Below are 27,842 nucleotides of genomic sequence, written 5' to 3' on the forward strand. Positions count from 1 at the left end.
AAATTAAACCTAGGGTCAATTTTTATATAGTATTCACTTCAGTTCTCAGAAGGCATGTTGCAGAGCAAATATATAATGAAAATAAAAAAAAAACAGACTCAAGATGTGTCCAAGAAATGACACTTTTAGTTCTTTTTCTTGTCACAAAAGAAAAAAGTTACGTCAATGAAAGTTGTAGGAGACAAGAGAAAAATTAGATAAAGTGAAGGAGGACGGTGGTGCTCAATACTGTTTTGTCACAAGTTCTGATGTAAAAAGAGATTAATGTGCCAGGATGGGGGAAAGGATGAAGTAAAAAGACAGAATTTCTTTGTTCTTATTTTTTAAAGTTTCTGACCTACCTACATATGTGTTATATGCAGGAGAGCAACAAGAAACAAGGCAGTAGTCTAAATCAAAAGGAATCTATCTCAGCTGTCATGGGAGAAGACAGGGACACATAAGAAGACAAACATTCACCCATTCACAGTCTCACACACATACAAAAACAGACAACTTAGTTCCAAATTCTGCTCACATCCATATTTTTAGACTATGGGAGGAAGCCGGAGTGCCTGGAGAAAACCCAAGCAGACACAGGGAGAACATACAACCTCCACAGAGAAAGGACCTAGACCCACAACCTTCGTGCTGCGAGGCAACAGCGCTATAACCACCACACTAGTGGAAAGTTTCAAGTTTGGAAAGATATTTTTAAACTGGAGAATAGATGAGGTCTATATTTATCTGCAGACATATTGTACCTTCAGTGACAAAGCAGAAGCCCAATGGGTTTCTTAAAACTTGCAAGCGCTGAAGCAGGGTGAGAAAAATCTGTAGGAGTGACCTTTATTAAAGCAAAGTGCTTCAGTGACTGAGTGTTTAAACATTTTATGTTAAGGTCAAGTGTATGAGATCTGAATCTTTTGAATCCCAGTGGTACTGGACGGGAGAAGTATGAGTCGGGCGCCACAAAATGAAAGGGTCAAAGAGAAAATAAAAGACAAGAGTCGCGTCTTAATTGTTCGAAACAATTATTGTGTTGTGGTAAGTGAGGGACGTTACATTCACTTGCGGTTATTAACTTTCACCTTCACAAAATTTTAAAAACTTTCATGTGGCTATTTCAGAGAATGTTGTATGCAGAACAAATAAAGAGTACAACAGATGCAAATTCCAAACACCCCTTTCTTCAAAGATAAAAGAAAAACATTAAACTATTTTTTAATTTATAATTACTTACAAAGTAGAAGGTATGGATGCATACATATTGTGCAACCCAGTCAACATGACTTCTTTAAAGAGTCTTCAAGTTCTCTGAAATTGTCCTTTTTAATGGCAACAATATTTTAAAAGGCAAGATATCCAAGATATGCTGTGCTTTGTAGAGTACTCTGATTACATGGATCAGTCATATCAAAAGCACAGATCCTACACATTGTAATGAATCAACTGTTTATGTGAATATAGCAGTTTTGAAACAAATGACATCGCAACAGCCAGATTTCTTTTTAAACAGATGGAACATTTCTTTAATGCAAGGACATTTTGGCCATTCCTCAATTTTCCTCACAATTGGGGGGGTAAACAAACAAACATCTGCTTACATAATTGTCGCTTTGTTGATCAGGTGTTGAAGTACTTCCCGGAAATCTCTTGTCAACCACCTCTTCATATGAATGGGGTGCAAGCTCAAGAGTTGTTGTTGCTGTGTCCAGTGTTTAAATAGTGCTAATGAGGATGTGTGTGGCTAAATTCTGTTGCTTCTGAAAGACTATAATTATCATGAACAATTGGCCAAGAGGAGTAGAAATCACTAGCGCCTGTGTTTCCTTTTAAAAAAAACATATATTTTTTTCAAATGTTGAAATGTTTTTTGCTGACTCTCTACAGCACAGTGTTACGCTGATAGAACGCTAGATATTGTGAACTCAAAAGTTTACATTTCATTTTATGGAAATAGCCCGGCAGAGATTAACGTCAACTGATTTCCACCCAGAGATAAAAGAGGAGGTGGGTGGGAATGAAGTTGACTCAAACATATATACACAAGCCAGAAGCATAATTATGCTGAGAAGATCTTTCGCATTTGGGTTGAGTGTGCTGAAAACACTCTGCTGCGCTCTGCTTCTGGTCTCTGTGCTCCACTTCACTGTGAGTGGGCTTATAGCTCACGCCATGTTTTCTTCTTTGAAATAGGGGCGACGATGGAGTTGCGCTTACATCGAGTTCAACTAACTGAAGCTGTCAGGTACAAAGTGGGGCTTGAGCATGATACTTGAAGTTAGCAGAGGTTGGATTTAGACTTCAGACTATAACCTTGGGAAACAGTACTTGGACTTAACTAATTAACAAACATTCATATTCCGCTAAATTTTTTACATTTCTACTGACACACTGAATTTCCCTTAACTAGGCTGAAGCTGAGTTACATACCTGGGATATCATACTTTAGGCTAACAGGACACATGTTCCTGCCACATACCCTTTAGTTACAGGCAAATATTTTATTCCCACTTAAAACTGATGTTAATATCTTCTTTGAGAAACCTTTTAGTTGGTGCTGGCTCAAGTGAACCCTGAACAACCCCTCAGTGAAACTGGTGTGAGCTTTGATTACTGGGGGGTCCACTATGATGCACCAAGCTTCTCTATTTTTCCCTTCTATAGGTAAGCACAACCCTTTGTAGTCTGTTGCTAATTCAATATTCTCTCTCTGCTGGACTTCTGCTGCTCCATCACTTTCTACCCCTCTGCCTCTGCCAATGGGGCTGTGGACTTTGGAACTGTGTCTGCAGCCAACAGCTTTGGATGTTCAATACCTGCTGTTGCAATTCTACTGATATAGGATCGCTATGACCAGTAATTTCTTGTCTGTTTCTTTGTGTGTGGAACAATGAACGGAACTAATGAGCAACGACTATAGAAGGAGATAAGTTATTATTAAAATAAAAATAGAATGTGCAGTAAATCAGGGGAAATAGTTTATTTAAATACAGTAGTAATCGATAAATGACTATAGCCACTCATAACTAATTGATGAACTGAGTTCATGATGTTGTACACTAAACATGGTAATTCAACTGCACCACTCTGTTAAAAACACACTCAATTGTGAAATTGTAACAACCTCCCAACTCCAACTCTTTTCCCCAAATGAGTTTTACATTGATGGAAATGGGGGCAAAGTAAACCCATCAGCCATTTCTCAAATACGTCAAATAAAGGAATACCTGTTTGATATGACGTTCAAAAAAATCTCTGGGATTTTAGATGCATTTTCAGAACATTTTCTTGGCTTTCCACATTTACTCATTTGCTCTGTAGTCCTTGTCTCACACATTTCCCTCACATCGCAGTTGCAGCAGAAAAACCTTCTGGATGAAACCATGTAAAAGTGCTGCAGTCAGAGATGAGGGTAAGTATGACATTGGTATTCTGCAGAGACAGAATGAGATGTTATCGCTAAAATCACAACACTAAAGCCTCTCAGAGAGCTGGAAAGGGATCACAGAACCAATTCCATTACACTTCTGACAGTCATTTGTGGGAACGAGATTTATCTTCAGTTACTGGCTGACACGCCTTAAAGCTTTATGTCTATTTTTTTTTTTTTCCTTGCCAAGCAGCACACTCTCCCTGAAAAAGGTTGTGTAAGAAAATCAACAGATATGGAAGATGAATTCAGCCACAGAGAGAGACAAAGTCAGACAATAATAACAATGACAGACACTAGAGAATATGGGGGGGCGGGGGGGGCAGCAGTTGACATAAATAGTCTGGTAACCTATGACTTGAAAAAAATGAATGAAAAGCTAAATCTAGTAGTTAATGTAGTTGTACATTGTCTTACAACTCTTCAGATGGGCCACACGAAGGGAGAAAACATCATGAAAAGGATTATTACGGATATGAGCAATTTATAAGATTTGTAAAAACGTAAATATTTGAATTTTCTAGGAGCGTGTATGCAGATGTGTTGGTGGGAGTGGTGTCCACACTGCAATCTGCTTCATTTAATGCTCCCCCAGTATTGAACTATTTTGTTCAAAATAGTAATTTTTATTCATCAGTATTATGCAATTTGTGTAACTTGTCTATGATACTGCTGCTTTCATCACATGCATTAAAAGAAATTCATGTAATGTTCCAAATTTTAACACGAAAATACATGATTAGTATATAAAAAAGTAGAAGAGGAATGATTCAGTGCATTTTAGAGCAGGAAGACAAAAGTCTGGACCAGATTGGTTTCTTTCTAAATAGTGAATTTCCTCTCATATGATCTCTGGCTTTGCTCTGTCAATAAGTGCTCCGACTCTTACGCTGCCAAGTTCAATTTTGATAAAATTATACAATTATTCTCTAATCCACCTGTCATCTCTTTTCCACCTGTCTCATCCCACTTCAGGGCCACTGAGAAAGGATTAAAAATCTCAACTCCAAAGACAAACAACAGGCTAGTCATTCCTCTGTCAATCAACATTTCCCCTCTCCAGTCTTCCAGCCATCCCAACCTTTTGCTGAGGCCTTGAATATTTTCAATCCCACCAAGGTCTGATTTACTCCATCTTGTCCAGGCTTATTTCCTCCTTGCCACTTGTTCTCTGTATGAAATCCGTGCTGTGTCAGCTTGTTCTAACCCTACCTTGTCCCTGCCCCTTCAATTTAAAAGTCACTTCCATTTTACTTCTCCTGGTCTGCATGATATAATGCACACAAGCCCATTTCTTTCTAGTGGTTTCTCTGTGTGCTAAGGAGTTCTCCTGAAATTATAATCAAATTAAACCACTCCTGCAGCTAAGAACTGCTCAGGCATGTTCAATTACACCTTCAATTCTAAACCAAAACCAGTCTAATAAGAAAAGGGAGCAAACACAGAGTATAACCATGTCCATATCTTAAGTAATACACAGTTCAATTAAGCTGGTAAAAGCTAATAAATTTACTAAAAAATTAAAACAAGTACGCCAGAGACTAAACCATGCGTTATTCATACCTTACCATACCATACGCCAGAAACAATCACCAATTAAGCATTTGAAACAAGCCTGCAGCCTCTTCCACAGAATAATTAAATTTACTAAAACATCTGATATTAAATTTCTGAGTCAATTGAATCACTGGGGTAAAAAAGGGAAAGAGAGCAAGAAAGGAAAGGAAGAATAAACTAATTTGAAAAAATACATTTTGCTTGACTGTTTTCTGTGTAGTGAACCGAGCAGTGGCTCTTTTGCTTCTTCAGCACCGTCTTTGACAGGGAAAACATCAGAGTCCTGTCTTAATCCTTACCGATTTCATCACTCTCAATGATGCCTCCTACTTTAAAGCCCTTGTCTAGATAGCACTATTGAACGCCGCAGTTTAAAAAAAAAAAGAAAGAAAAAAAGTCATTGGCATTTTATCACCATGGAAAAATAACTGAATAAATTGCACAACTGATTTGATTTCTAAGAGCAGCTCAAGTTGTGAGAAATCTCTAAATCCAGCCAAATATCTGCACAATTGCCAGTATGAGACGGAGAACAAGGAAGTCAAGTTTTGTGAGGATGGATAATGCACACATTCGCATTCATTCATGTTGTCCTGGAGACGTCCCAACTTTCTGCTTGGGGCAGTTGTCATTGCTCATTTTGGTTGTTAATTTTGTTGTTTGGAAGCATGCATTCCACTGCTGGAGGAATACTAATTCACTTGGTGTGCAAGTGAAATGAGAACTGCACCAATTTTCCACGTGTAGGGTGAATGTGATCATAAATTTGGCAAACACCAAAACCATATTTACTGGTTCATAGTTCAGATGGTAAATTCCTTAAAAATGGCTCAATGTCCACCCAACCTTCTTTCCAGCAAACATAACTACAGCTCCGCCTTGCATTGGGGAGGATTTTAGTATTCCCCTCCTAGTGACCACGAAAAATGAGGAGACATGTAGGACGATGCTTTATGTCAAAGGACCTATTGCACAAACCATATTTCCAAAATGAGTCAGCACTGACAAGTATCAGTTCCATAAGGAAATATAGTTCCTGCCATCTGCTAAACGTGAGTCATTTTGACAAAGTAGGCCAGTGGCGTTTCTGCGCAAAACTAGGCCAAAATGTTTATTTGACGATTGGTTTACATGTGTATTGACAATAATAATAAATAAATAACGATAAATGCGTTAATTTGTTGCAACTGTGGCTGCAGTGGGTTTTAGTTAATATATCTTTATCCTGTTTGTAACTGATGGTTTGAGGATATCAATCTCAACAGACCATCTCTAAATAAATGTATAATAGGAACAAACAGAATGCATCAGGCACATTCCATATTCTTTATGAAGACACTGCATTCCTCTGTAGCCTGGAAGTCTTTTTTTTTTTTTTTAAAGTGTTGTTTGTTTTTAGCCAATCTAAAGGGATTTCTTTTAATTACATACAGACAATTTGGTTCCCCTCAACACTAAAATCAGATAAACCATTCTATTAGCAGACACCCAGATGAAGGCAAACAATTTATCAGCGGTACGAGTGAACATAATAGCAAATGCACAAAAGCTCTCAAGTGGGAAGCACTGCGACAGTCAGAAGAGGTTGAGATGGCTTCTAGAGGAAAGGGGCACATGGGTAGAGTGAGAGAACGGAAAAGTGAGTGAGCAAGACCAATTTAGAGGGGAAAAAAAGCTGGCACAAACGGAGGAAATTGAAATTGAAAAACAAACAGTGAGGTGCAATAAGAGAATTTACAAAAACAGGAGTGTTAATTTGGTGGAGGTATGAAGTTGCTCGTGCACTATTAAAAAGCTCCTGTCGGGATAATGAAACAAATAAACACTTCAAGTCTGTCCATATCACGCAGATGTGACGTGACTGCAGGCACTACAAAGTGAAGTGCCAGAGTGGATGCACATACAAAGCAGCACAGGTACACAGAGTCCACCACTGTGGAAATGAATTTGCGTCAGCAACATTGACGCACTTCTCGCTTTTGTTGCGCGAGAACGCATAAAGCCCATGAGAGTCAAACAGATCTGTTGTCCATCTACGCAGAAGTCTTCACCATCAAACAAAAGCTACGAATGTAACAGATTCCTCTGCAGTTCGACACATTTTTTTGGGGTCAAAATTGAGACACTAAATTTATAGTCAAAGGTGATGCCCCATGCATGTGACTGACACGTACTAAATCTGCACCTGGCATCAGATATACAGATATACTGATGAATCACCACTCATAATAATACTGATGAGTGTTAAGTTTTTGCAACATGATCTGTCTTTTTTTTTTTTTTTCATTTGGTTTGATAGTCTTTGTGTCTCTATGAAGAAAGCTCAAATATCTGGAAGAATTTCACACATGAATTTATGTGGTAAAAAAAATGCCTTTGACCATTTTCTGTGAAATGAGAGTCTTGGACATCCTCACATTCCAAGAAATAAACTTAGTTTAGGGTCGCACACACGTACAGACACAAAATACAGTATGTATGATTTATGTATGTATCTTGGCAAGACAGTGAGTTATAAAATGTAAGAGGGTTGAAGTTTTACAAGTAAGGAGAAATACTTATAGATACATTTCCATCCACAAGACCAGATGTCCAACCACTGGTGTGTCGCGCGCAAAAGTGTGACACATTAAGAGAGTGAATACCAGCTTTGTGTGAACAACTACGCTTGAGGAAATTGAAAAGGGTGCAACATTGAAAAAAGAGAAAAATAATTTAATTTCCCTCCAGCTTGTTCCTGTGGTTCTGCAGTCCCTGACACCAGGGGAAGGTGGGGGGGAGAATGCAGTGTGTCAGTTGACTGGTGCACAAATAGAGATGCACAATCAGCTCTTGAAGTTCTGTACTGTTGAGTTCTGTTGGGTGCTCGCTCAAACAGCAAGTCCAAATCCCAAAGACACTCGACATTCCTTTGTAAAACAACAATTATAAAATAAATAGACACTAAAGACATATAACTCGAGTCCAGTAATAAAGTTGGATTTTATAACAGCCCACAACCATGCTGATTAAAAATGGACTTAAATTACAGCCTATTTATGCTAACCATAACCCAAAAGGGATTTAATTTGGTTTAGATTGGTTTATTAAAACAAAGAATGCTTTTGTGGCTGTTAGTGCCAATAAACTGTACGTAGGCCTGAACCAAAGTGTGTTGATTTTTAACACTCAGGCACATATACAAGGCAACGTCGAGTAAAAATCAGCTTCTGACCTTTCCTATTCTGAAAAAAAAGGAGGCAAATGCTGTTTATCACCTGGCCACCAGAGCCTGATTTTCATCAGTCTATTTGGATGAGGGCACTGACTGCATAATATGGGATGGGGAAACTAGAGCACCAGGAGGAAATCAATGCTGAACATGAATTAGAATGAGCGTAAATCTTATGTGGTCACACCAATGCAAGTGAATCATGTGTTGTGTTTTGTTTGTTAAACTTCTGCGGTGTATTTGGTTTACCAATCAAATTTAATTCACGCCTCCTGACTTGCACTGTCATTGTCTCTAGTGTCTCATGATAATGACAAGCACACTGTGTACAAGATGAGGCACTCTCACAGCAAATTAGTTTATCAAACAAAATAAGAGAGATGATGACTTTTGGTCCCGGCTCAACTTTACCTTCACCTCAGTGTGTGTCATCCTCCATCTCTAATGTTCCACCACACATATAAACACAAATAGACACCAAACACAGCAGAGTACACAACTTGTCATCACACAGCAATGTTAGTTTGAACGGCGCTGCCTCCCACCACTGCAAAACACTGACTGAGAAAGTTTGTTGTAGCAGTGAAAACAGAAAGTCAAACTTGATTTGTGCTTCCACTTTAGACAGTACCCTTAACACGACAGAGCTGAGAAAAAATGGGGCTTTCATTTTCATTTGAATAACAAGCCTGTAACTAATAGTTGCATCTTGGAGGAGTTTTACAGAATGCTTTCCACCCCTGAAAATGCTAAGTTTATCAGCTTCCAGAACTTGTGACTAGCCACACAATACTTTCTGTCTTCTTCCACACCTAATAAATGTTGAATTTCATGGGTTGCACGAAATGAAATGGGTGAAGGGGGGGAAGTAAAAGCAAGTGTAAACATTCAGACATTTGCATGCAAGAATATAAAGTATGATTCCCTCAAGAGCACTTAAGCAGAAAGAAAAAGATCATCGCACACCAGCATTTATAAATCACTGATTTAGTTACCTTGACACATGACAGTTGTGTCAAGGTAAGGATGTGTGTGTGTTAAGGGTGTGTGTGTGTGTATCCACACAGGTATGATGGATAATGTCCTACCTTTAAACTGATGGCAGCAATTGTTCTGGACGACAGGACTGTAGTATCTTGACTTGCGGTGCTGTCAAAAACACAAAGTGCAAAACTGGGTTAAAAAAAATGTCCTAATAAGTGTTTCAGGCAAGGGTTAAAGTGTATGGCACTAACAAGAGAATTTGAGCATTTCTAAAACACGTTTATCTCTTTCTCAACATGATATATACCAGAATATGATTGTATAATACATAATAAGCTCAAAAAGTAAGCCCTGAACAGAGATACTGAAAGTGTTTTTACCTTTTTACACCCTCCTACCAGCAAAGAGAACATATTTAGATTTGCTTCATACACGCTTGCTTGCCGACAGATTTATGTCAGTTTGTGGGTGGGTAAAGAAAAAAAAGTGTAAAACTTTGTGGTTTTTTTATGTTGTATGTATGACCTAAAAATGCTGCATCTCCCTGTTTCTAGCAGAGAATGAATATCAGGCATACAGTGAAATGAGATGAGAAGAGAAGGGGCTAACGAAACAAATTAGGAATCAAAGTGGGGCATAATGAGCATCATTATGTATTCAGAGCCGTATAAGCCAAACATCAATACAGGCAACAAGGCGAACAAAAGATGAGATTAACGATACTTGTGAGGAGAAATAAAGAAAAAACACTGATGAGTGAAGAAGTTGTAGTCGTCCTTGAACAAGGACAAACACAAGCACGGTTCATTTTAAACCTTTTCTTGAGAAAACAGGTGGACCTTCTTCTTCAACATTTATGTTAAAGAAGAAGGTCACACATGCAGTAAAATGCTGTTTTCCTTGCGTATGTGCAACATGACACATCCATGCTGCTCCCTCCTCCTCGGTGGAGAGTGAAATGACATGTTTGATCTTGTCGGAGATGAGGCGAACGCAGAGCAATCTGCGCACTTGTATCGATGACATCAACAACAGTCTGTTCAATCCCACTGTTGCTCTAGAAACGCGGCGTCGCGGTCAGCATGAAGCGTGTTCGGTCATTGCACCAAAATGGCAGACCATCAACACCGCCAGCGAATGCTGACGAGGGGAGTTCATCGAATCCCACTCGCGGCACTATAAACCATTCGTCATGGAGCCGCTGCATATTAGAAGAGCGATTCATGTCATCTTTGAATTGTAATGTAGTGTGTTTGAATTGAATTGAATTGAATTGAATTTTACTTGATAAATGAAGAGTGACGTCACTGATGTTATTAGCTAATACAGGTCGTAAGTAGATGTACCGACTCGAGACCGGTTACATTGACATAGGACAATACCCACCGGCTACCTAGTCAGTTTTAACAATAACTGGGGAGTTTATTGTTAAGTTTAGTTTAGTTTTAAGTGCGTCACCACGGCCAGCCTAAATTAACGTTAGCTAATTTAGGCTGTAGTTCTGTCCCTGCACAGAACTACAACCTATGAATCGGTATGAGTTTGAACAAACTTAAGTCAAGATTTAAAAAAAAAAAAAAATGAAAAAATGAAGTGAAATTAAAAAACTTATAACTCACCCTACCCGTAAATAAATGTTGGTCACATTTATTCCGAGAAAAACCGCTTCACTCTCTCCATTGATTTAAGATGGCTACCGGAAGCAATATTTTAGCTTCCCGAAACCTGGGATATCATTTCACCGCTAGATGTCATAGTTTTGCGCTGCATGTACACCACAATAAACCGCGGCCACCTGGACGTCCTCAGCCGCATTCAGAACCACTCCATAAAGGCGATTAACAAACAACATCCACAAATTATTACAGTTTGGCTGAAAATGTCAATTGACTAAGGCCCTAATTTTAGCAGGCTGTGATGTTATCATTAGCATCAAACTGTATTATCATAAAATCTAATTCCAATTCTGCTGAAACGTCAACATGAGTGATGCCAATTGAGCATATAATCAGCCCCCCTAAGATTCACGCCTTTTACAAATAATAATAATAATAATAATAATAATAATAATAATAATAATGATTAATTAATTAATTAATTAATTAAAAATATTATGCCTTACATTACATGGCCAAAACCAGGAGGCAGTGAAGAGGTGAAACCAGAGACCTTCAGAATGATGACTGGGAGCTAGATCAAAGAACAGAGCAGGTATGGGATCTGTCAAAGCCTTGCGGCAGGAGGCCATCAGCAATGACAGAACCACCTATGAGCTGTGCTGAATGCTGTGTAGGTTTTTTTTTGTTTTTTTTTAGACAAGAGAAAATAACTAGTACAGTAAACAACAATCCAAAAAGGATTTCCTACGAGAATAGAAACACAATTTTAGTTGAGCCAAAGCATGCACCATAGGTTCACAACTGAATGCACATTAGAATTAATTGGACTGAATAATGCTCAATCAGTTTGTATTGTTGACTTTGACAGCAGTCCTACAATGAGTCAATTTTAGCTACCAACATAGTAATAACATCAAACGTTTGGTGTGGTCTATCTCAAAACCATCCTTGCACCATTAAATAAAAACATTTCATGGATATGCTATTCATTCCTTCATTCCTTTGAATCGGTGCAATTCTGAAAGATAAGGCTCCCTTTTCTTTAACTTTTTTCTTTCCTCTACTATGTAAAACTGTGCGTTGGATTTTGTGAATTGTTTCCTTCTTTGTCAACCATTTTCACAGTCAAAGGCTTTTATACTCACAATAAAAAAATTAAGAAAAATAAAATAAAATAATAATAATAATAATAATAATAATAATAATAATAATAATAATAATAATGGCAAACAGGATTATAGTCTCAAACTACATTCACCAGCTAATCTCTTAGTTTGACTGCAGGGCAATTATTTCACGGCTTTTGATGTCTGCTGCTGTAAATATGGTTGATGAAAGCAACATAGTGCAAAGAAAAGCATGTATAATAAGGGTGTGAAACTGTGAAATACTGTTGCTCTTGAGATTCTTAATATAACATTCAGCTGCCTCCACATACACTTGAATATTTAATGGTATCAGTTATCAGTGGGTACTCATCGGCTCCATAAACATGATCTAAATTAAATAGTTTGACTTCCCGTCAAGCAGAATATTAAGGTTAGATAATCAGGCAGTTAAACAGGGGGTGAACGTGACTGGTAGGAGAGAGCATGATCCCTTTTAAGCCACAACAGGGTGTATATCAGTGTGATAACTGGCCCATACAAATTAACTGTGTAACAAACAAGGTACTCTTGCCATACAAGACCCACTTGTGCGCACAAAATTACACTCACAGCTGGTAACCAGACTCGGGCGTTTGCTGCCCTCACGGCATCAGTGTCGTTACATCTGGTGATGCTATTAACTGTGAAGACCTGTCTTCAGCTATGTCAGGTACGAGAGGGTGACTCCTCAATTGCATGCTTTGTATTCACCGAGGCTCAGTTGTTTTCAGACTCATTTTGCATCAGAAACTCGCTGACCCGATGCACGGCGATTTTGCATTTTTGCAAAAAGCGCAATGTGACTTTGGCCCGCGTGCGTTCTCAAGCTGGAAAAAGAATCAACTCTCATGCACAGCTATGGAGAGATTTCTATAATCTCCCAGATGAATCACCGGGAGATGGTAATTTGTGTTAGGCCCTGTGTCATGTTTCATTATGCTTCATTCGATCACTCTGTGGCCACAATACTTGATGAGCAGTCTCGCGAGTTTCTCCGCTGTCAGTCAGTAACACTCCTCCCAATCAAATTACCATCTGCTCTCCTGGCTCCTCTCCTGTCTATGATCCACAGAGTTAGCTGCTGCTGACTTCTGGCTTGCAGGGACAAATAAAGGGGGATATCTTCTTTCAGTAATCATACCAACTGAACGTCCTGCCTGCCCCATATGTGAGAGGAATACAAAAACATTTTCTCTGGCTGATTTGTCTCGCAGTCTGGACATGCATTTCTTTTCATTCATTTCCAACTCTGCTTTTGTGGGGTGAGGATGTAAATAATATTGTGGGTTTTTTTTCTATTTGTTTGCATCAGTATATATATATATATATCTATAACTGTCCATTGAGACCTTTTTTGTTGAATCTGAAGGTTTGTGTACTTTAATTGCACTTTAAGTCCATAATAAAAAATATGATCAAGGATATTACCTTATTAGCTGTATACCAAAAGCTGAGTTTTTCCTACATTAGCAGATGGATGAGTGATCAACTTACGACTGAGAGACAACCCTTCAAGTCACCCTAAGCCCTAAAACCCTCAATGTCGCCCAAGATTGTAGAGGACTGCTGAAATGGCACCGTGACATGGAATATATCTTGGGGACTGGCCAGGTTTTCCAAGTTCTTTTTATCTCGCTCTGCCCAAAAAGGCAGGACAGCACAATGCCAAGACTGAGAGAACACATCTGGCTGCCATCCTAAAGCTCTACCTGGCTCTCAGCGCAAACGGCTGGGAGTTTGTGCTGAGAAATACGGCACTGTCTGTGGTCAGTGCTGCTCCAACACTTGTTCTTTTGCTCAGTTGTGCATGATGGATTCCTTTAAAATGTAAGCAAACAAAAAAACAAAAAAAACAAACATGGGTTAGCCCACATTCCTTATTTGTGTTTTCAATTGTCTGTTTTATTACAGTGTGCTTACCCTGTTAACTGACAGTACTTAAAGTGTTTATCTCCAACAGGCAAATGAACTCCAAAAAGCTCAGCTCTAAACATGTGTTTTTGTCTCTACTGTGGAGCATGTTTCAAAAACAAGATCATGACTTTTCCTGAAATTGATTTCACATCTAACCTGATTGTTTCAAAATGACTGTCATAGGAACATTGCGGGAACATTGTGCAGCACTTCAACTTCCTGAAGTAAGTGCCACAGCTGGTAGCTCAGAGGAACTCTTGTAACCCTATAATAGATTGCAGACTGAAATGTCTCGCTTCGTACAGAAAAGCTGATGGAGGTATTATCTGTTGAGTGGCAGGCCATCTGATTTTAGTCCTTGAGTGTCTTCACTATTAGCTACGTTCTTCTGACAGGAAAAGAGTCTTAGAACCGGTTCCATCTTTAATGAAGATATAGAACAGAGCCTGTCGTTAAAGATCTAACCTTAAAGACATTACCTGGGGCAGGTTAATCATTGCATTCACGCTTATCAGTATGTCAGAGGTTTAAACCTCTTCTCTGATGGAACACATTGTCACTATTCGGTCTTTGGTTAGTATTCTGCTTACTCTTTAAATCCCCTTTCCAATCCCGGCACGCACAAAGTAAGGTCTTTTGTGTCTTTTGCAATTTACACAACTCTGCAGCTTTTTAGGGAGCTGCAATTTTGAAGCAGTCTTTTTTGCACTTTGTAGAGACAGCTTTTGCCTTTCTCTCTTTTCCATTAAAGCTGTGCTTAACTCAGCATGCCGTGAAGCTGGACGTGCTCTAACAGTCCAATACGTTTGTCCTAGCTCTGGTTGCATCATAACATACGCGCCCTGAAGAAGCCTTCACTGTTTCGTTTTCACTATTGTCAGTAGAATATTGGGGGCAGTCAATGGTGCCATCTTCACACACTTTTTTTTAAAGAACTTTCATATGCTACGGTAGTAAGGACACAATAAACGTTAATAGATTATCTGATACAACATGTTTTCCACACATATTATCTCACTATGTTCTTTTATCTCATTCATGCACGCACGCACACACAACGTAGTTTTGATGCCTTCGGTGAAAAACTGCAATGTCAATAGTCATGAGAATGAAAGAAAAGACATTAAATTCATAGGGTGCGTCCAAATTGTGACCGTTACTGTATACCACCAGCTAAAGCATTGAATATATTGTGCTAGCAGCTAGGCATTTGGCAGCAGGCTGTATACAAGCTGCATTTCTGGCACCTGCCAAAGCTTTTGTGTTGGCATTTGAAAGCTGTTAGTTACTCGTGTCAGCTGCCAAACGCCTCGCTGTCAGCTGACGTCTCCACACTTTGAGGTTGTAAATAATATACAAGCATATGAAGGGAAGATTATCCCTCTGTCTGAAATCATACATATGACTGCATCTCTTTTCATTGCCAGTGTCGTAGTGAAATGTTGCCTCTGCGTAAACTGCACCCACCTGTACTGGCCTACTTCTATTCCCTTCATTGAAATGGAAAAACTGAACATTCTTACCGATTAGTGTTTGTGTATACTGCACAAGCTCTAAAGTTCACAAACAGAGGGCAAGAGAAGATAAAAAAGATGCAGAGATGGAAAGAAACAAACCTTTGCTTGAAGTTTCTAGCTAACCTAGCAAAAATCTTTTGTTCTGTTTGGACAAATTAACTACTAACTCCAAGTAAAATCCATGGTCTGTGGCTAAATTGAGTTATGTGGCTATATACTACTAACCTCCCAAAAGACTGACTGACTCTTGAAGCTTAACTGATCCCACAAATTGGCATGCTACTAATTACAGTGCGTTGCAGAGGGGAGTAACATAATGTGTCCCTCTTGTGACATGTCATGAATTTAGACTCTGTTCTTGCATTGATCTTTCAAATGTAAAGTTATTGTAAAGTTGAGTGTGTAATGTCAAAACATTCCAACCATCTTGCGCTTTATAGCCAAACGTAAGTACAGTTTTCACTAATTATTAGCCCAGAGTTTAAGTCTGTGGTTTACAATTTAAAACAACTCATACTGCCTTGCATTTATCAGGATGTTGACGATTCATCTTTGAAAGTTCTCTTCTAGAGTTGCCTGCACTTTAACAAGTTTTCTTTAAAAAAAAAAAAAAAATTAAAACAAGTAATATGTTGTCAAACTTCTTGGAACTTTTGCAATTCTATCAATCATGAGAGAAAATGATCTTTGTTGTTTCAGTTGACGTTTTTCTGTGTTTACTGCTAAACTGCTGGGTTGCAGCAAACACAGTATCCTGGGGGACTTGGGAAAACAAATTTTGCCTCTTATGGACAAGAACTGACAGCTGTCATTTTTACCGGCATTCGTCGTATTGGAAACAAATTGTTTTCCCACCACGGCCACAAAATCACAAGCATGGATCTGTCTCCATTCTAAAGTTATTCTGCACTTGGCCAAGTTATTGCCTTCCTCACCTAACCCCTGACATCCAGCATTTTAAGCTCTGCAGGAGATCAGAGAGGAAGGAGATTCTTGACACTAATATCACAGCTGTTTGTCTGGTGCTTGCCTCATTAAAAAAAAAAAAAAATCTGAGGGCCTTTGAAAGTCTAAAAGAGATCTTTGATAAGAAATTCTGAACAAAAGGCTGAGTGTTGTGACTCTGATAATAAATAAATGCCCCTTTCTCCAAGATCTGCTTGATGTTGTCCTGCTGTTAGTCACATGGAGCCCTTCATCCACGCGAATAATGACTACCAACCATCAGTTAGTTTTACAAAACAGAGTGAAAAGAATACTAAGGTCAACTTCCCCGTTTCTAACATAATTCTACGTCAAATCATTATTTTGATCATTTAAAGACGCAAGAAGAAAAGTGCAACGTTGCATATCTTGGTTTTCAAAGTGGCGTAAATCAGCGATAAACTTCATGTGCTTTAACAAGACATTCCGTCTTCCGTCCATGCCTATTCAGTTTCTTGTCACACGAGAGGACTGAATGACAAGCACTCCCACATCCGTTTGCTAAATACGAGTCTGAGGCCAGGAGACAGACCGTCGGGACTGAAAAACTTTCAAAAAGCAAGCGAGAACACGCCAACTAGAACTGAAGACGCTACCTCCAGTAAACTCCCCCAACTCAGTGACTCATCTCCTGGGAACTCGTGCCATTCAAATAGCAGCTCCGTTTTTAAAAACCCTCCATCGACCAATCTGATAAGCAACTACGACAAGAACTGACCAGAAGTCCTGTTTGTGCAAAGCACCACAAACCAGCAAGGGGTTAAACATTGCAGCGGCACTCTCTGGGTTTTTCCCTCTCACAGGCCAGCTACTGTGTGCCACTTGAGCCTGTTAAGCTTCTGGAAGGAGTTGAGATTAAATTGATTACTCTGTCAGGGTTTTTTTTTTTTCTTTTTTCCCTCTTTCTAGTTTTGACTGTAACAACCACAGTCGCAATTATCCATATTCACATTAAGCTAATTTATCTACCAATAAACCTAACCACCTCCGAACCGGCCACTCTCAAGAAGTGTGCCACGGACGCAGCATGGGTGCAAGACAGATGTGGCTACAATTAGCTGGCTGGACAAATATTGTAATGTGATATACAATAAATGGATGAAACAAGGCATTCAAGTGTCTGTGTGTTGATTGTACTTGTTGATTGTAAGTTTTTGACAGTTTTACAATCCAAACAGCACATCCTGTTCTCACAGTCAAAGTGGTTGAGTGTGTGCGTTTGCACGCTCAATCTGCAGTTCATCAGTTCATCAGTTTGCTTTTTTTCTGTGCTTTGCTTTGCCCTGTCTGTGTAGGTGTCCTGAGTGTGTGTGTGTGTGTGTGTGTGTGTGTGTGGTGTGTGTGTGTGTGTGCCCGGCTAATTGTGCGACAGGGTGTCAGCCCTCTCCTGTGTTTACGTGTGAATCAGTGGCCCTGCCTGTCTGTCACATTAACTTGATGACCTTTCCACAATGGCACCGTTGCCATACAGGCGCAGGCATCTCCCTCTCTCTCTTCTTTTCTCTCTCTCTCCCTCTCCCCTCCTCATCCGGCAGCCGAGGCATCACCTCGATGTCAACAGCAAAATTTGATGGCTCTTTTTTTTTTTCCGTTCTGACCGGTGCCCTCTGCAAGCAAATGATTCAGTCATGATTTACATCGGCGCCACAGCTCTGCCTCCACTTGCATATTTCCAGGAAGCATCGCATAAATAGAGTTATTACAGTGCAGCCTGATGCCTCTCATGATAATAATGTGACAATTTCCCCTTTGATTATTTCCTTTACTTACACCAGAAGGCACAATAATGTGCCACGGAGCATTTCCATTTAAAAACATGAAAGTAATTGTGTCCACAGGGAACGGAGAAATGAGCCTCATTCTTTATTCAGCGATGAGTTCGCGCCAAACGTTACATCCCAGCAGGAAACTGCGACTTTTGTCACGGCCCATCTTTTTGTACGTCAGTTGTGTGTCAAACCCACACACAACAAACCTCTGCGTGTCTCAACCGGCTGATTATCAGTGACATAATCTTTGTCTGGGCCCGGTATGTCACGCAGCAAACAAACCAAATTATTGCGAACTGTCATGTACAGCCCTGCATCTGACTGACAGAAAAATGACGGCACAGTTAAAGAGGGGTGGTCTCTTTTTTCTCTTTACAGTGACAGGAATTCAAATAAAATCTGTCCTTTTTTTGCACAAACTTCACACTGCTGGCTCAAACGAGGTCTCCTGTAATTACGCTGGGATGCTCGGAGAGGCTACATAATGAATGTTGTCACGGGCATCTGCTGCTTTACCAGTTAGAGCCTGGAGGAGTCAAATTAGCCCTGTTGTCTAACGCACGCCAAACAACGAGGAGAACAAGGAACAGTGATGGTCACATGGCGACAACAGCCGTTGGGTGCGAGATAATTGGATTATACGATGGTCAATAAAATAATGATAATCGGAATGTTTTGATATGAATTAGTTAAATGTGGATAATAATAATAATAATGATGATGATAGTGATGATGATGATGATGACGATTAAGCACTTTTGCAAAGAATGTTTCATTGTGATTCCAGTAGGCGACTAAAGTGTGTGTGTTTGTGTGTGTGTGTGCGTGCGTGCGTGTGTGTAAACCTGTCCTAATTGGGTCATGTTTGCATCCCAGCCAGAGGGGAGAACAGAGAGCAAAACAATATTCAGCAACATGTCAAATTCCGCCCACGTGGGTTTTGTATTTCTTTCTTCCTCATTTAAAATGTCCTCATTATACTCTCCACGAGTTCGGTTTGATCCTCCAAAAGATGTTCACTTAAGTGCGCGTGTGAGCTGGCGCTTGCAGCAGAGGAACAGCCAAGTGGATTTCAATAACAATGGCCCGTTTCCTTAAAGAGTGACGTCTTCATCAGGCATTTTTCAAAGTGACACAACATTTCAGTTCTCCTCCTTCAACATGTAGATAAAGGCCCGGCCTGTGTGCGCTCGTCTTTTTCTCGGTTTGTCATCCTGCCTCTTGGGTGTTTTCGGCAGCCAAATTGCAGAGAGAAGAAATCTATTTGGCGCTATAGCTTGCAGAAGATTAGAAAATGGAAAGTGCTCAGTGCTGGAACGCCCTCCGTACACATAAATATTCATATGACGAAATGCTACATCCATCATAAATTTGAAAATGAATGTGTATACCCCTGCATGTGTTTGTGTGTGTGTGTGTGTGTGTGTGTGTGTGTGTGTGTGTGTGTGTGTGTGTTTCCGGGTCCCTCTCTTTCTGTAAAGGAGATCAGTGTCTCTTGGATTTGATCCTGTGTGGCTAAGAAATTAATGAGAAGGCGGCGGTCGCACTTAGCCGGCCTCCTTACACCCTCACCCTCTCTCTGTAAGGACCCGCTGCCACCTACTTTATATTCCAGATGAGGCCATAGAACAAGGGGCAGAGGGACGCTGCGTCTGCATAAATATACAGGACTGTAAACATGCGCCTCACTGCTCCCCGCGCTACGATAACTTATCTTTGCACCGTCCCTGCACACCTCAAATCGCAGCTTAACCATGAATATGGAAATTAAACTGCAAGGACGCGACTGTCTCGATTCTCTACTGTATCTACTTCAGGTGGCCGCCAGTGGGGGAAAAACATGACGTACGAGGCTTGATTCAGTTCTGAGAAATCCCCAAACTGCCCATCGGCATAAATCAATTACAATTCACTGCGGGCCGGCTGACCTCAAGTATAAAAATCCGTCACAAGTGTTTGTGTGTGCGCGTGCGTCGTGTGGTTTGAGTGTCTGTCATGACTTGAATAGAGAATGTGACATTTGGAATAGCCCATTCAGCATGTTCGTGTGTGTGTGTGTGCATATGTAATATTTGCCAACATGCTTCAATTCCTGGTGGACCTGCGCTGTGTGTGTTGGCAGAAGGTAGCTTGAGCTGCTTCTGGTGCGTCCTACTTCTCATGTCCCACTGTGATATTTTCCGCTTATAGCTTTAACAAGCCCGTAATGGCGCATGCTGTTTCCTGAAGCTGTGTTAGCTTTCAAGGGAAGAAGTATAGCAGCTGGTATCTGCTGAAGGGTGCACTTTGCTTCAAGATGTATGAGAAAAACAGCTTTTGTATAAGGTCCCCATCACGATGGCAATTTTCTCCTTGGAGATGTCTGCGTTTAGCTCATTCTTCAAGTTGCATCATGAGAAGAAATATGAAGGAGATGACTCGCACTTTTTTTTTTTTTTTTTCAAGTAGCTTTATTTGCCGGAAAATGAGGAGGGATGATGACAGATGGGAGTGAGAGGATCATAAAAGCTCACACCATGCAGTTTGGCCCAAACACGGCAAGAAACAATACAGGCAGATTAACGCATCTGTCTCCTTGAAGCCATATCTCAGAGTTCTTAAAATAAAGAGGGCAGCAAGTTCACCACATAAAGCCATAGCTGGGGAGGGGGCAGCATTGCAACTCATATTTTTTCTGGAAAGGGCCATGAATCTCTGACCTCTGGAGCTATTCCTGTTATGACGGCGCGCTCCCCAGTTGTTTGTCTTTCCGGAGCGAAAACAATCCTCTTAGCAGACGGCGGGGAGTGTTTGTGCACGTGGCCCTTCAATTTGTTTTTCATTTTGTCACCACGCGGCCCTGTAATATACGGATCGCAACCTTGTAATCCTGGCCGCGACATCTCACTTTGACACGTTCATGCCTGATGAATTGACGGCGGGGGAATTATGAATTGCACTTTTACAGGATGAAACAAGGATGCCAACTATAGGTTCTGCATTGTCCACACAACTTAACAAGATACCTTAAAAATCATACATTACAGATATTCTTAATCTGTACATTGCTCTTTAGTCTGCTTTCAAAATAAGAGCACAGTAACTTAACAGCAAAGACAGAAAAGCACACACTACTTCAAAATAAACAAACTTGTGTTTCAGTCTTAATATTTCATTTTAAGCTCTTATGTTTTACCCATTTGGACATTTTTTTTTATTAGTTAATGGAGCAGCCTTACATGAGTTCCCTGGGAAAAAAATAAATAAATCCTATTTAGCTCTCTGTTTACAACCTCCAGCTAAAAACATTCATTTCTAGCTCCCTGCTTTGGTGGAACCCCCAACATTTTAACAGGATAAAAAAAATGAAGCATCTATAAATAATTGTGCAGGGGTGTTGCCACAAGTCTGGGAGAAGCTATCCGTGAGATATTGAACTCTTTAGAAGATTTCCAGAACTGTGTGATGTGGATTCCGTATTTTTCTTTTAAAAAAACAAAAAACAACCAGGATGCACCTCTTATTTCTGGTAGCTTTAAAGCTAACAGGATAGAGACGCCTATTATTCTTAGAAATTACTGATGGAGGGATTTTTTTGCATAATATGGGACCTTTTATAATAATAGAGCGGCGAATATTGTCGAGTCATGCTGTCGTCATATTAAGCTCCCTTGGTCCCTCGTGGCTGATCACTGCAGTGTCATGTGCTCGATACCGCTGGATAAAAAAGTGACTACTTGTTTAAACAACTCTTTCTCCAAATCACAAAAACAACAACTTGAACTCGATAGAAACATTTATGTGGCGGCCAAATGAGGCCTGCACCAGAAACTGTCTCTGTTTGTTTCAATGTTACAGTAGATCTGTTGCGCATAGCAGCCAGACCAGACACGACCAGAAAACACACACACGAATGTGCGCACGCACGCACGCACGCACGCACGCACACGCACACACACACACACACACACGCACGCACACACACACACGCACACGCACACGCACACACGCACACGCACACACACACGCACACACGCACACACACAGGTCAGCAGAATAAGACAATTAGGAAATTGAAGTGTTGCTGCTGTCAGCCCTTGTCCCATAGAGTCAGTAAGCCTGTGTGTCGTTCACAGTTACAAATGCAATATTTATATTTCTTTTTTCTTTTTCTTTCTTTTTTTTTAAGATGAAACTCTCCTCGGCTCATTCTCTTGATGAAAGAAAAGATCGTACTACTTCCTGGCAGTAAAAGCAAAGACCAGGAAGAGTTTTACAGCAGGTCTATCCAGCAGAATGGCCCTGGCAAGCATAATGAGGGCTAATTCTACACAAAATGATTACTGTTCACGTGTGCTTTACAGTCAGTCTGTACCTGATAAATACCACTGCTTGACATAAAGCAGGATTTCTAGGTGGGGGTAGGGAGAGTCATACCTTAAATACCAAGAGTCTGCCTTTTTTTTCCAAGTCATCAGTAGTTTCAGGTCTTGATAATTCACCTCTTTCCAGAAATTAAATCAATGTTCTAAAAGTTCAAACACTGAGGCAGTTCATGGTGATGGGCTTTTCGGTCCAGTAGTCCAGGTATCGTTTAAAAAAGGAGAGGAAAAAGGATGGTGGGTGCACATTGTCTTTCCTTCACCCAGACCTAAAATAATTGAAGCTTGTCATTGGCTTCACGAAAGACATAAACTGGTTGTGAATACAAACAACCTGATGACTTGCACCGTGCCCAGAGCGAGGTGAGGGCCACCCATGTAAAAAGGTCCACATGCTTCTCTCTGAAAGGGTGTCCTTGTTTCTGCCAACGTTTGACATTCAAAAGGGGGAAAAAAGTTCCTTCTTGTTGCGCACTTAGATAAAAATCAGAGAACACATGTTTGCCCTGCAGCGCGGCAAATTAAGACTGCAGACGTAAGAAATCACCACTAAACTTGTGTGCTCCTTCTGTTCAGGACCGATAAGTAGAAGGCCTCAGGGTGATGCGACTTTGAGGCCACTTTTCACTTCTATTCAAGCCATTTCCTTTAACCTTGAATCTTTTTGAAGCAAACACAAGATAAAATAAATTTACTAGCCCGCCTTCATAAAGGCCAGGTATTTGTGAATATCTTGGGTGCTTTTACACAATTTGATTTGGATGAGGTTAAACTCAGAATTCAAAAGTCTTGTCAAAAACGTTAAAGTGCTGAACTCTCAAGTGTGTAGCGCTTCCTCTTCAGCACATCGCAATCTGTAGAAATCTATTTGTGCATCAACTGTAAAAAGAGATTTCATAGTCCAAGTGGCCTGTTTGTGGACTCTGAGGCTGTAAAAGAATGATTGTACTGGTTCTGGGATTTCCACTGATCAGCTGTTTTCTGCAGCTGATCAACACTTGATGTATTCTTAAAAATGAAAGAAATATTGTTTGCTATGCCTCAGGATTTTTTTTTCAGCGTCCACATTCAAATGCATTCTATTTGTACGCTAGAAGAAAGTACCCTTGGTGCCTCCGCACAGTATCTTCTTGAAGGCTTTTCTGAAGTCCTTGTTAAAGATGGTGTATATGACTGGGTTTAGCGAGGAGTTGCAGTACCCGATCCAGAAGAAGAACGTGAAGAGCGGATCGGGAATGGCGCACGTCGTTGGGCACACGGCCTGCAGAGAGTAGGACAAAAAGAATGGGAACCAGCAGACCATAAACACACCGATGACAACCGCCAGAACAAAGGTGAAGCGCTTCTCCCTGTTGACCATCGCCTTCCGCCTCGCCGCCCCAGGGTTGCTCTCTGGCTTTGACTTCCTGCCCGGCACGAGCCGGGCCCCCTTTGACGTGGCGATCATGTCGCGGTAATGCTTGGCCGTGGCCGGCGAGTGTACCCCTCCTCCTCCCGGTGACCCTGGGATGCTGGAGCTGCCTCGCCCACCCCCGTGGCTGTGCTCCAATTCGCTATCCGTGCTCGAGCTGTCGCCGTTGTTATTGTCTGCCTTCTTCTTTTCCTGCCGCTTGCCCTTCTTCCCCTTCGCTTCCTCCTTTTTCTTGGCCTTGGCTGACAGGGGCCCGGGGGCGGGCGCTTGGGGAGAGGTGTTTTCAGAGGTCGCGATGGGGGTCGCCGTCGGAGAAGGTGACGGAGGTTGGAGGAGATTATTAGCGGTGGGATCCGCCGAGGTTTGCGACTCGCCCGGGGTCAGGGAAGAGGTGATGGCAAGGGTCGGGGGTCTGGCGTTGGAGGTTTTGTTCGATGACGGGGGCGTGCTCTCTTCGTCGTTGCCATTGGCCTGTACGCGTCGGGGCATTTGAGCAGGGGTCGCGCTGCCTGCCCCATCCTTCCTGGGCTCGCCTGGGGGACAGCGCGTCCTCTGCTTGGCAATCTGGTAGATTCTCACGTAGACCAGGATCATGATGAGGCACGGGGCGAAGAAGGAGCCGATGGTGGAGTAGAGGATGTACCAGCGCTCGTTGTTCAGCCCACACTGGGGTCCCCTCGCGTTCTCCGCCTCATCTCCCTCGGTCTTGTTCAGCGAGAGCAGGGGCGGGAAGGAGATGATGGCAGAGATGAGCCACACCACCACGATGGCGGCTTTGATGCGCCGGGGAGTCCTCTGACGCCCGTAGGTGACCCTGGAGATGGACAGGTAGCGGTCCAGCGAGATGGCGCACAGGTGCACGATGGAGGAGGTGCAGAAGAGCACGTCGAGCGCCAGGTAGATCTCGCACCACAGAGACTTGAAGTACCAGTAGCCGAGCAGCTCGTTGGCCAGGGAGAAGGGGATGATGAGCGTGGCCACCAGGATGTCTGCTGCGGCCAGGGACACTAGGAACAGATTCTGTGGGCCGCGCAGGGACCGACTGGTCAGGACTGCGATGATGACCATTATGTTGCCCACGATGGTGAAGACGACCATCAGGGTGATGGCGGTGGCGAAGGCTGCTGTCGCTTCGGGGGAGTACGGCGCAAGGTTTGGGATGCTCTGGTTACAGGGGACGGAGGCGCCGGTGCTGCTGATGCTGATGTTCCTGCCGCTCAGCTCCATGGAGCAACCGCTGTCCACCATCGATGCCATGCTGGGACTATCTTTCCAAGGCTCTTTACAGATTAAAAACATTATCTTGGTTATTGAAAAATTATGTGTGAAATATTTTTGTTTTATACCACAGAAAGATTTTTTACTGCACCACAGAATTGTCTAAAAAAAAAAAAAAAAAAATTACTAGAGTCAAAACAATATTTCAAAAGATGAATATCTCATTGGTGACGAATTAAACTGTAAAATGCACATTTACCTGAATTGATCTCTGTTGCCTTTGTGTGGTTTATTAATGTTAGCTCCCTTGCATCCTCCAAGGCCGATCTTCCAAGTCCATTTTAAAAGGGCACAACCCGGTCCTGGGCAGCACGTCAAGAAGACACGGATCAGTGCTTTTCGTTTAGAGACTCTACTCAACAGATCTCGTCCTGGAATAACACTCTTCAGCACTGTCACAATACAGATCCAGGCAATTCAAACTTCCCGTTGCAGTTCTCCTAGGTTAGTCTACAAGGCGTAAATGATTTGGTTATTCCAAACGGATTCAATGACATGCTTCTCTCTACCAGCAGAAGTACATGCAAAACATTCGGGTGGGAGAAGAAGAAGGAAAAGAACGATCTCCGCACTTGTGCGGTCTCTACGCGCACCCGCTTTCCTTGACCGCACATCCAACGGACATCGGTTTAAATGAACAAGATGAAGTTCATCAAGTAAATGTTCTGTACTCACGGGAAGGGAAGAGGAGGTGGGGCGGGTGATCCCACGAGTCCTGCTGCAGTGGACAGACGCTGTTTTCCAGCGTCTCCAGTCAGTCGAGTGCCGGATGAGTCAGAGTCCGGCTCTCCATCCGTGCGCATCAAGCCACGTCTTTTTCAGCGACGGCGCGCCGTGCGTCTCGGCAGCCTCCCGCGTCCGCCTCCACTGCCCACTTTCCTCGTCAAAAGTTCAGCCGTTGCCGTTATTTTTTACACTCCCAATACCGCGGGCTGCCACCCCGGCGCGCAGCAGCATCCCGAGTTGTGGACAGGACCTTATGACACAATCTAATAAGTGCGGGGTGCCTCCCATCTCCCTCTTGAGCTCCTTTTAGACTCGCTGATGTCATAACGGTGCTGTGGGCGTAATGGGACCCATCTCCATCCCCGTGGCCCCTCCCACGCTCAGATATATATTTTTTTTGTTTGTTTTTTTTTCACGTTCAATCTGTAACCAACGCACTTCAGTCTGTAATGGGTGTCACAACCCCACCTCTCCAGAGCCGATGGCAGTTTTACTTGTGGATAGATCTGTAGCTTTTTCAGTGCGCTGGTATCAGGCACAACACCCATTGTGAGCAATACTGAGAACAGTGTCAACATATAATGTTTGGTATAAGAGTAATATTTAAAGGGGCAACAAGAGATTTTCACCAATGGCAATAAAAAAAATTTTAAATATTAGTATGTGATCTAAGTGAACCCTCTCTGCCCATTGATCCCAAACATTTCTATCCTCTGCTTTTGCGAAGCTGGACCGGCCACGCGTTCATGTTAGTGTATGTGAATATCGGGCTACTACAGCCCATGAGAACTGTTGCCCTATCACCATCATAAATAGCGAGAAGTAACCGCCTCTCTGCATGGCGAGCAAACACGCCATGACATAAACTTCAAGAGAATTGCAGATACTGAACAACAGTTCAACCCTCTCAGTTTTCCACCACTGCTGCATCTGACACAGCCAAGTTAGGACTTCAAGAAGGCCTGATCTTCTTTGTCTGTCCAGCCCACCTGAAATCCAGCCTTGACTGGTCAATTCACCCCTGACGCTGAAACTGACACACAGCTTGGCCTTTTCCTGGACTCATGAAGCAAATCCCTTATTGGTATGTAATATCTTGCCATCTCACTACCTATCTGTCTACTTATCTGTCCAACACACGGCAGCACATTCACTTTGGCAAACATATTTCCCTCTTCACGCAAATTCCACCCGTGAAAGGCCACCCGATGTTAATCCCTGTTTTCTGATATCCCACGTTATCTGATATCTTTCTTACGCCAGATGGAATCGGGCAGAATCATAAACACCCTGAGCAGAGCCACATTCTGGACCACCATACATGGTAGCCCAATGCTTTTGTCTCGTGGCTTTTATGCAATTACAATGCTTTTCATTAGTAAATGAAAATATGCGTTATTTTCAGTGACTTGAAAGAATTTTAATCATATACAGTATATTGCACGACATCACTTTAAATCTCTATACATTACATATTTGAGACAGTACAAATGCATGTTTTTACACAAACCATCCTTGAGCGCCTTCACTTGTGAGTATTGTATTAAAGCATAAAGTGAAAATAAAAAAACACATTGTCCTAATTTCCTTGGCTACGAAGAAGTCTAAACGTTTCAGGATATTCCAGGAGGTTAAAAGCAGTCATTTGTAAATATGCACCCCTTGAGGGAGCTAATGTACCAATGCATTAAGCAATATGTGGTCTCTCCACTGCACAGGCTGGTTTCATATCAGAGGAAACACCACGTCTTTCACTAGATTAAGGCTGTAGAATTCATAGACAGCACATAAACTGATAATTACAATCGTTGCATAAATGTTGCATTAAGACTAAATAGCTCTCTTAAATAAAACGCTCCAGTTATAATGTGTTCCATTTGGTTTCCGGTCTCCAAAACGCAGAGCTGCCTTCCGCCTAGCGCAGCGGGACTAAAAGGCACTTGCTTTA

At 41.6% G+C, this 27,842-nt stretch overlaps 2 protein-coding genes across 5 annotated transcripts in view; both read right to left on the reverse strand.

The window, feature by feature from the left end:
- Positions 1-10,882, reverse strand: part of gpat2 (glycerol-3-phosphate acyltransferase 2, mitochondrial) — a 40,190-nt gene extending 29,308 nt beyond the window's left edge. For all 3 annotated transcript variants that reach the window (XM_076033238.1, XM_076033237.1, XM_076033236.1), the window contains exons 1-2: positions 10,787-10,882; positions 9,272-9,332 (exon numbers count right to left, since the gene is read on the reverse strand). The gene's annotated coding sequence lies outside the window, so the exon portion shown is untranslated. The remainder of the gene's footprint in view (positions 1-9,271; positions 9,333-10,786) is intronic.
- A 9,671-nt stretch (positions 10,883-20,553) lies between these two features.
- On the reverse strand, positions 20,554-26,197 carry adra2b (adrenoceptor alpha 2B). 2 transcript variants are annotated; one of them, XM_076033242.1, is made up of 3 exons: positions 25,844-26,197; positions 25,368-25,470; positions 20,554-25,170 (listed from the first exon to the last, which is right to left on the reverse strand). In XM_076033242.1, exon 3 carries the CDS (start codon positions 25,145-25,147, stop codon positions 23,570-23,572), a length of 1,578 nt encoding a protein of 525 aa, XP_075889357.1. In that variant the 5' UTR covers positions 25,148-25,170; positions 25,368-25,470; positions 25,844-26,197; the 3' UTR covers positions 20,554-23,569. The 2 variants fall into 2 exon arrangements, with proteins under 2 accessions (XP_075889357.1, XP_075889358.1); XM_076033243.1 differs by lacking the exon at positions 25,844-26,197 and having other exon boundaries at positions 25,368-25,831.
- Positions 26,198-27,842: the final 1,645 nt, after the last annotated feature.

This window comes from Nelusetta ayraudi, unplaced genomic scaffold, assembly GCF_046127955.1.
Source record: "Nelusetta ayraudi isolate G7.1 ecotype Tasmania unplaced genomic scaffold, CSIRO-AGI_Nayr_v1 ptg000041l, whole genome shotgun sequence".
NCBI lineage: Eukaryota > Metazoa > Chordata > Actinopteri > Tetraodontiformes > Monacanthidae > Nelusetta > Nelusetta ayraudi.

Excerpts from the sequence above, each read along its gene's own strand:
- adra2b (XM_076033242.1), bottom strand. The coding sequence starts at position 25,147 with ATGGCATCGATGGTGGACAGCGGTTGCTCCATGGAGCTGAGCGGCAGG.